The following is a 9,008-nucleotide window of genomic DNA, read 5'->3' as shown; positions in this document are numbered from 1 at the left end:
ATAACATGGTTTTACTCGTCAAATTGTTCTGGTGCAACGATGCTACTGACAGTAAATCAAATGAGATAAAGAGTCGAAATCAAAGATTACAACAGGCGTGTTTTGGTGCTCTTGGCATCAAACGTAGGCGCTGTCAATTTGCTTCCACATCTGAAATGAGGTCAAACCATAAATGACATTCCTTGCAACGAAGTTAACCACATTGCTTTGATTGGTCATGATATCAATCGATACGACTGGCTTATGTCGTTTGTAGCATACCGCACATCCAACTAAGCTCACCATCTAAAAAATTTTAACATGGGTCTTTTATCTCACAATTTCAATGTTTCTTTCTATAATTTATGGAAAAATGGACTCACTTTTGTTTTTCCTTAATCCGGAGTACAATCGATTTGCTATTATAACCCACTCACGTAATTTCGCGTATTTTACTCTGGGTTGGTTATTTTGTCTTACTGATGTACAGCCTAAGTGTAGCCGTACCCCCCCTCCCCCCCCCCCCCCATTACTGATTGCTGTTGGAGTAATAAGTAATGAAAACAAATGCAACAATTTCACCAACGTAAGCGCAAGATTTAATCAATTTGATACCATTGTCTCCTTTGGCACTTCAGTTCCTCATTTGTAAGTATGAGAGACTTTTAAGAGAAAATGTCAGCATCCATCGCACAAATTTGAAATATTGTGGCAAGTCGCCCAAAGTTCGATTTCACTCCTACTTTCATATTTTTGTAGTCCAATTTGTCCTGATAATTTTGGTTTAGTTTTTTTGTGAAAATTTTAGTTTTCGAGAAATGATTTTTTTCGTTCGACCGCTCAAATGTGCAAATTTTCATCGTAAATGTTACCCGAGTTGTGTGACCTCGTGTAACGAATAAACTTGACCTCCGGTATTTCTGTTAACATAATCCTTTGTTTCATCATCTAAACTTAATCCTCTGTCATTACTGGAGCTGGCAAAGAAATATCTATTTTTTGGTAAATATTTTTGTCCGACATACTTTTCTTATGTCGAAAAGTAACATCAAAACAAAGACAGGTTTAACAATGACTGAGATGACATAATCTACAGAGCTTCAAGCTTTTAAAAGACAAAAGGATAGTTAAAAATTTGCTGTAAAAATGTCCTTGTGTAATTGTGTTGTTCTATCTTGAGACGAACTCAAAGTTCGGCAAAATTTACTTGCTAGCGACTATGAAATAAGCATGGTGAGCCTATTTGTCGCCACCGTTTACTGGCATAAATCACTACAATTTGTAAAAAAATCTAACATAACACTCTTACCTTGTTTATTTATGAATTTATTAGCTTTTTCGATTATTATACAACGCCTGGGTATTACTTTTTGACAGGAGCCCAGGTTTTGCGTTGTGTTTCCCCCTCCACCATTTATATCATAAGCGAGTCAAGCAATAATTCATACTGACACAAATGAACATTTACCCTGTATAGATATTTTTGTTTAAGTTGAATTGAAAATATTAGAATATAATTATGCCTTTTGTGGTCACTAATGGCTGTTTCAGTGGCAGCGAAGCAGTTAAAAGCGGGTTCGGTTGCTTTAGGTTCACTGTGGAAGGTTGTAGCTACTGTTACACAACGATGCGTCTTACATAAAGGTTCCGCAAAATGGCTCTATGGTGACAGAATAATAGAGCCTACACGAAAAATCTTCAAAGTGACTCTATGTTGTCCCACCATGTAGTTTACACCGCGTCGCGGAAAGATTTAACAGATAATTTATTGCGAGTATTATACTGTGCATTTCGCTAATGACAATGATTTTTCTACGAAGGAGAGTCAAATTGTGGACACCCGATTCCCTCGTGTAGATCGTTTGCGCTGCTTGCTTTCTGAAAGGGACAAGCAATTGCTTTGCTGTGTGGTTTATCCTGATTTAACTTAACATAAATCAGCTTGCATTACATATTTGCAACAGAGATTTTCTAGTTATGACCTTTATGATTTTCTATTTATGAAGTAAGCCTCATAGCCAATGTTGTTATTTAAAACAATTTCATGCTTGCACATTTACTTCAGGTGAGCCATTCCAATCATTTGAATTCCGGACCCAACAGTGACTTGTCGAAGAAAATTACTCACGCTCGTGCTTCTGCCTGTGTATTAATGGTAAGCTATGAGGAAAAACTTGCTGATCTTTAGCAAGTATGCACAAGAATCCATACTCATAAACACGTGATATCCGCACTTAATACATTTAATTTAAAGTCATAAAAAAATTGGGTTAATTAATTCTTTATAAGGCACGCACATTTTTAAGTTCAATGTTTGTGCATCGTAAAGGCCAACTGCAGACCAAGACTAACACAGATCAATAAATCACTTACCAATATTTGGAGTTGGTTTAATCTTTTGTAGCTTTGTTATAGGATGAAGATGAAGCAGATGTAGACGTGGAATTTGCAAGCGGCGGAGATTTGGAGAAAGTATCTATAAGCCCAAGTTCCTGTACACCAACAAGCAAGGAGAACGGAAGCATTAAAGAAATACCTAAAAGTTCAAAAAAGGTTTATGCCTTTTTATATCTTGTAGTGATAACCAATCTCTATACTCCCACAGAATGGAATTTAAATTCTAGGAAGTGGAATTGAGTTGTAAAATAAAATTCAGTCAATTACTTGTATCTCTTCATGAGATCCCCTCCCTCCCCCCCTTGACCATTGTTAGATAAACATGCTAATTAGAATAAGAAAGATGGTCAGTTTTGAGCGCGGTAAGAAAAAGAGAAAGTTTTATTTTTCAGTTTGTGATGAGCTTGGAACAAAGAACAAATTTTGTTTGCCAAAGTGGAATTGAACCTAGGGATTTCATGCCCCGATGCTCACCACTGATCAAGCCACAGAGACTCTATGGTGAGCAAGACCCATTACAAAGTTCATTTAAGACACATTCTGCATACTGCTAGGATCAGCGAGCTATAGAAGTAAAGCATTGATTGGTCATTTTACAGACATTAAGGTGCAATGCTTTAAATGATGAATTTCTTGTATTTTCCTGCTGAACAATGCTGTGTTCAAGTTAATATGTCAGCTGGGGGTGATTTTTTTTTTTTACTTAGGAATCCTTGCTTTCAGGCATAGATTGATTCTTTCATTGACAGATCAGTTCTTTCTCAAATTATCAATTTCACATTTTCCTTGCTCTAAAATACAGTGATCAAGGTATATGCCAGAGGTGCAAAGCCTTCTTGCTTGAGGAATCCTCACTGTTAGGCAATGATTTATCATTTTACAGCACATGTAGGTGCAATGCTTGAAAAATTTTTCCTTTGCTCTACAATACTGTGATCAAGGTATATGCCAGGAGTGCAAAGCTTTTTTGTTAAGGAATCCTCACTGTTAGACATTGATTTATCATTTTAAAGCACATGTACAGTGCAGGTGCAATGCTTAAAAAATGTTTTTTTCTATGCTCTACAATGCTGTGATAAAGGTATATGCCAGAGGTGCTAAGCTATTTTGCTAAAGAATCCTCACTGTTAGGCATTGATTGATTGATTATTTTACAGCACATGTAGGTGTAATGATTGGCAATGATTGAAATAGTTTTTTCTTTTATCGAAAAATACTGTCATCAAGGTGTACACCAGAGGTGCTAAGCTTTTTTGCCAAGCAATCCTCACTGTTAGACATTGATTGATAATTTTTACAGCACAGGTTGGTGCAAATTGCCTGAAACATATTTTTCTTTTTGCTCTACAATACTGTGATCAAGGTATATGCCAGACATGCAAGGCTATTTTGCCAAGGAATCCTCACTGTTAGGCATTGATTGATTATTTTACAGCACATGTAGGTGCAATGGTTGAAACATAATATTATTTTTTCTTTACTCTACAATACTGTGACAAAGTTATCTGCCAGAGGTGCTAAGCTTTTTTGCTAAGGAATCCTCACTTTTAGGCATCAATTGATCATTTTACAGCACATGTAGGTGCAATGCTTGAAATATATTTTTCAAAATGATAATCATAGATATCAAACTTTGAGGGATTTCTCATTGAAGCACATTAAATGTATAAGTGAATGAAATGAGCTAATAGCAACTTTCAGTTGTAGGGGATAGCCACAGAAACAAAGTTGTGTTAGGCCTGGGAAGGTTTGGTGTTTGCAAGTTTACATGTATGTCTTTTCCAGTGCAGTCAAGTACTATTAATAGTGAATCAACTACTAAAGAAACTGTTGCTGTGGAAGCTTGTATTTTATCACACATTTCTCACAAAGCGTTTCCCTTCCTTTGGTGTAGTTTTTAGAGAACTACTTAACTGCTTGTATGAGAGGTTTGTGGAATTAACCCTTTACCTCCAACATCAAATTTGTAATTCTCCTTACTGTCAACCATACAATTCTTAGAATGGTAATTCAGAGAATTTAGTATTTGATCAACTAATTATCCCCAAATTGATATTTTTCTTTATTCTCATCACCTATCTGGTTGATATTGTATTTGTATTGTAAGGAGAAATTTTGTCTTGGTCACTCATGGGAGTTAAAGGGTTAAGAAAGGGATCAAACATTCATTTACCATTTTTAGAGCTCTTTAGTCAGAGAGTGTATGTGTTGAAAAATCATGGTTAGGCATTTTAATGCAATGTAGTTGGGATTCTTTTATCTTCATAGAGTAGAGATTGTCCACAATGACAAAAAGGAGATAATGTATTGATTTCAGAGGTGAATAGGGGTGATTGGCAGCCAAAATAATAGACTTCAATGAAGCATGTGAAGTTAGGAAAACCAAGGTAGAAGTAATTCCTTCTGGATCAGAAAGAGCTGGACTCAAAACATGACATAAACATGTTGATCCTGCTTTGTATGATGGTCTGTACATCCCTTGGTCAACTTCAGATGTTTATAGCTTTGGTTATATGGCAAGTACAATTGCAAAGACTAAGAAATCAGAACTAATTGATAAATTAAGTCTGACTTGTATGAGCAAATATAAGCAACTAGCATTTGAGACATTGGTGAGGAACCTTCACCCTTTAACTCCCAAGATCTTATTAGTAATTCTCCCTACTGTCTGCCATATAGTTCTAGTGATGTTAGTTTGGAGAATTTGTTATTCAATCAACTAATAATCCTGTAATTAATGTTTTTCTATATTCTCATCTCTTGTCTGCTTGACATTGTATTAATATTGTAAGGAGAAATTCTGTCTTGGTCATTCATGGGAGTTAAAGGGTTAAGACTGTTATTGCCTTGTAAGCTGTTTAATTTTTCAGATTTGATGCATACAATATGCAATGTACTTTTGAATATGAGTAGTCACATGTTATGATTTGTATAACAATTACCATTTCAATGGATGAATGTACATTGTACTATACGATATGTCAATAAATATGCTATTATTTTATCCAGCTTGTCTTGTTTTTGTTACCTTAGGTGGAAGATTGGATACATGTATATATTTCAACTTCAACCACATGTGAGTATAAAACCATATTATGTAAAATATTTAATATTAAGGAAGGATATTTAAAATAGCAAGTAAAACCTTACTCATTTAATTGTTTGACCGCTCTGGGCTACTGCGTAGCCAATTATTAAACTTAAAACAAGTGGGTGTTGTGTATGCATTATTTACAGACTTTTGGGGTTTCCAGAGGTCATTTTAAAGGTTAGGCAATTTGGCAAAATTTGTTTAGGTGGGGTATCCTATTGGAAGTCAACAATTCTCGTGATAAGTGTGTTAAAGTGTTAAATTGGCCATGTAATTTTTTATTTGATGTTCATACATTGAATCATCTTTTTGTACCAGAAATTAAAGATCAAATTGTACTGGTTTTAATTAACATCTGAAGATACTACAGCAGAAGGAAAGGGCCCTCAATAAGAAGTGTTTACAATCCTACCAGTAACTGTCTTCTACCGAAAGAGACCAGAGACTCTTAATTTTAGAGCATATTACTGAAAATAGAAAAAAAACAAACAAACAAACAAACAAACAGAAATGGCTGTGAAATCAGTGTTTGCACCTAATAAAAACATGCTATTGACTGCATGTAGCTTCACTTTTAATGCCTAGCTGTGTTGTCACACATTTTCCTTGGCTGTAAGGTACAAAACAAAAATAGCTATCAATCATGAACTTGCCAATGTATACAGTTGTAAAAATAATTTTTAATTGTTTGTTTTGGTCATTGATAGCCAAGGGGAGCATGTCTTTTTGGATATAAGGGACTAATTCCAAATTAGTCTAGTTGATCACTCAGCAACCTTTTAGTTACAACTTTCTCCTTTTGAAACTTTGTTTTGCTCATTTTTATGGGGTTAGGTGACTCATTTTTTTCATTTTTATTATTTTTTCTTTTTACAGAGAACAGCTTCAATTGATGATGAATTGAAGAAGTCCTTTCAGCCTCAAATTGTGGCCATTGGTGAACAATTTGATTTTGATAAACTAACTATCATCTATGAGGGCATTATTCTATGCAGCAAACCACAACAAAGCATTGTAAATAGCATTGTGGCTTTGCTGTCATTATTTTATATATTCAATATGTGGTTTATAAAGACAGCAAAGCCATGTTGTCTTTCCTAGAGCAGGCCCTAATGGGTATTGGCCAAGGTCATACTTTGCTGAATGTCAGCACTTTCTTTAACCCTTTAACTCCCATGAGTGACCAAGAGAAAACTTCTCCTTACAATCTCAGCACAATTTCAAGCAGAAAAGTGACAAGAATAAAGTAAAATATGATCTAGGGGACTTTATGTTGATCCAATACTAAATTCTCCCAAATAATATCAAAAGATTGTATGACAGACAGTAAGAGGAATTACTAATACAATCTTGGGAGTGAAAGGGTTCTTGAAATTTCAGAATTAGAATCATTGGTAGAATCTATTTGTAATTTCTGTTAGTATGAAGAAATGTACAATTTACATTGGATATTCTCAATACTGTGGTTTATAGCCCTTTCACCACTGTTTTATGCACATGTATTATTTTCAGTTTGCCAATAAAAGGCCACAGCTGGAGAATGCAAATCTTTACATTGTCAATAAACCATTTTCCCTATATATATTACTATTAATCCCCAATTTAGGGATTTTTTACATTATTTTTGCTGCTAAGCATTGTTTAATTAATAATGTGTCTTTAATGTGTCTTTATTGTTCAAAAGATAAAATTACATATCTTATGTTACATTAAAAGAAAAGGATGTTAATAAGCTTAGGTGTATCTAAATAAGATAAGTATATACGTGGAAACAAATACAAAAGTCTAATACAGGAAGTACACTTTTACAAAGCTACATTGTACTTAAAAACAATTCTATTAAAAAATGTATTCTTAAAACGGTTTGTGCGAATGGCTGGCATGACAGGGGATTTATTTCTCAAATTATACCTCGTGATCTTGGTCTCAGGGAAGTAGGCTCTAAGAGGATGGCTCAGGATAGTTGAAACCTTGCGACAAATTTTGTGATCTTGCGTTTTAAGTAAGTCACCTATCACTAATTTCTTAGATATGTAACTACGTTTAAAACAACGATCTAAAAACTGCTGGGCTATAGTTAGCTCTGACTCAGAGGCCCCATGCACAGATAGAGCATAAGTAATATTAGGTAGGACAATGGAATTAAATAAAACATCTACTTCTGCTTGGCTACATCCTTCTTTGCGGAGGCATCTGATAACGTATAAACATTTATTAGCTTTACCTAACTTTTCTTTTAGGTGAGTACTGAATTTGCAGTTCGGCTGAAACGTGAGACCAAGAATGGTTATTGTACTAGTCTGAGGTATGCCAAAAATACTTTTGTAGGCCTCAGCAGTGTGACCTTTTTTATACATAACAAGCTCTTTACATTTAGTAGAATTTGAATTCATTCTATTTTGGCTTGCCCACTGTAAAAACTGATTTATTAAGTCTACAGAGTGATCTTTATAATAATATACCGGAGCAATAATCGTACAGTCATCAGCGTATTTGAAACCAAGTGTCTCGTTTCCTAATTTAATTTCCAGATCGTTAAGAAATATATTGAACAAATAAGGTCCTGAAACACTACCCTGGGTTGTGCCCTTGTTAACTGTTTTCCAATTACAGACATGATTCCCGAAAATAACTCTTTGTTTTCTATCTCGCAAAAAACCTAACCACCAGTTTATGATATACGGGTTAAGTGGTAGACTCTTAAGTTTCTCAGCAAGAAGTTGATGGCTCACAGAGTCAAAGGCCTTACTGAAATCCATCGCGAACATCCGCACTGCCTTGCACTTGGGATCATCAAGAAACTTGCAGATCTTATTCTGTATAAGTAGCAAAGCATCTGTGCAGCTCCCTCCTTCTCTATACGCGAATTGACTATTCAACAGCTGTTCTTCTACCGGCCTTTGGGCGTGAATCTTATAGACTGCCTTTTCCAGGGCTCTTGCTATTACAGGGGTTACGTTGATCCCCCGGAAGTCCCCTCTTGCCACTGGAACATCAACTTTTGGCAGTGGGTTTATACTTGCCCTTTTCCACGATCTAGGCCATTGGTGCGTAGCGAGAGACAAATTCCATAGCTTAGTAATGATTGGAGTGAAGATCTCCGCATGGTCTTTCCACACCCAATACGGAATTTGGTCAGGACCAGTTGCAGTCTTCTTTAGAGTACTCAGTGAGTTCCATACATATCGTTCACTAATTTCCGGGACTTTCACCTCAGGACCAATTTCAAGTAACGCGGGCTCAACGTAATCGCCATCCGTACACAGGTCACCGAAATACTCGTTCAAATCTTGAGCGGTCTCTCTATCCAGCGAAACGTTTGTGGACCGCCGGCGTTGAGATATCAAGTCTACGTTTTTCCACCATTCTCTGCTCCCCATTTTGCCCTCCAGAAGCATCCTTCTGTTTTCGCCAATAACCTTCAACACATTTCTATTAAGCTCTCTATGCTTATTAGTGCGTAAAACAGAGATGCGAGACTTGCTACGTAGCATGTATTTAACTAGCGGTGTCATCCAACTTGGATCACGGGACGAAAGGG

The 9,008-nt window shown here is 35.8% G+C and overlaps 1 protein-coding gene across 2 annotated transcripts; it reads left to right on the top strand.

Annotated features, from left to right (window-relative positions):
• Positions 1 to 1,200: 1,200 nt before the first annotated feature.
• LOC149039706 (uncharacterized) lies at positions 1,201 to 7,014 on the top strand. Of its 2 annotated transcripts, none has more exons than XR_016179972.1 (5): positions 1,201 to 2,134; positions 2,395 to 2,532; positions 2,769 to 2,877; positions 3,740 to 5,452; positions 6,344 to 7,014. XR_016179972.1 is itself a non-coding variant. In XM_089183398.1 (5 exons), exons 1-5 carry the CDS (start codon positions 2,024 to 2,026, stop codon positions 6,369 to 6,371), a joined length of 429 nt encoding a protein of 142 aa, XP_089039524.1. In that variant the 5' UTR covers positions 1,206 to 2,023; the 3' UTR covers positions 6,372 to 7,014. The 2 variants fall into 2 exon arrangements, 1 of the variants encoding a protein (XP_089039524.1); XM_089183398.1 differs by having other exon boundaries at positions 1,206 to 2,134; positions 5,410 to 5,452.
• The last annotated feature ends 1,994 nt before the right edge of the window (positions 7,015 to 9,008 follow it).

Source organism: Pocillopora damicornis, chromosome 9 (genome assembly GCF_964200805.1).
Source record: "Pocillopora damicornis chromosome 9, jaPocDami1.2, whole genome shotgun sequence".
Classification (NCBI taxonomy): Eukaryota; Metazoa; Cnidaria; class Anthozoa; order Scleractinia; family Pocilloporidae; genus Pocillopora; species Pocillopora damicornis.
This window is presented reverse-complemented; position numbering and strand designations above follow the sequence as displayed.

Coding starts and splice junctions, on each gene's coding strand:
- LOC149039706 (XM_089183398.1), top strand. CDS start 2,024: ATGCTTGCACATTTACTTCAGGTGAGCCATTCCAATCATTTGAATTCC. Junction 2,135..2,394: donor CTTCTGCCTGTGTATTAATG/GTAAGCTATGAG, acceptor GCTTTGTTATAG/GATGAAGATGAAGCAGATGT. Junction 2,878..5,409: donor CAAGCCACAGAGACTCTATG/GTGAGCAAGACC, acceptor TTGTTACCTTAG/GTGGAAGATTGGATACATGT.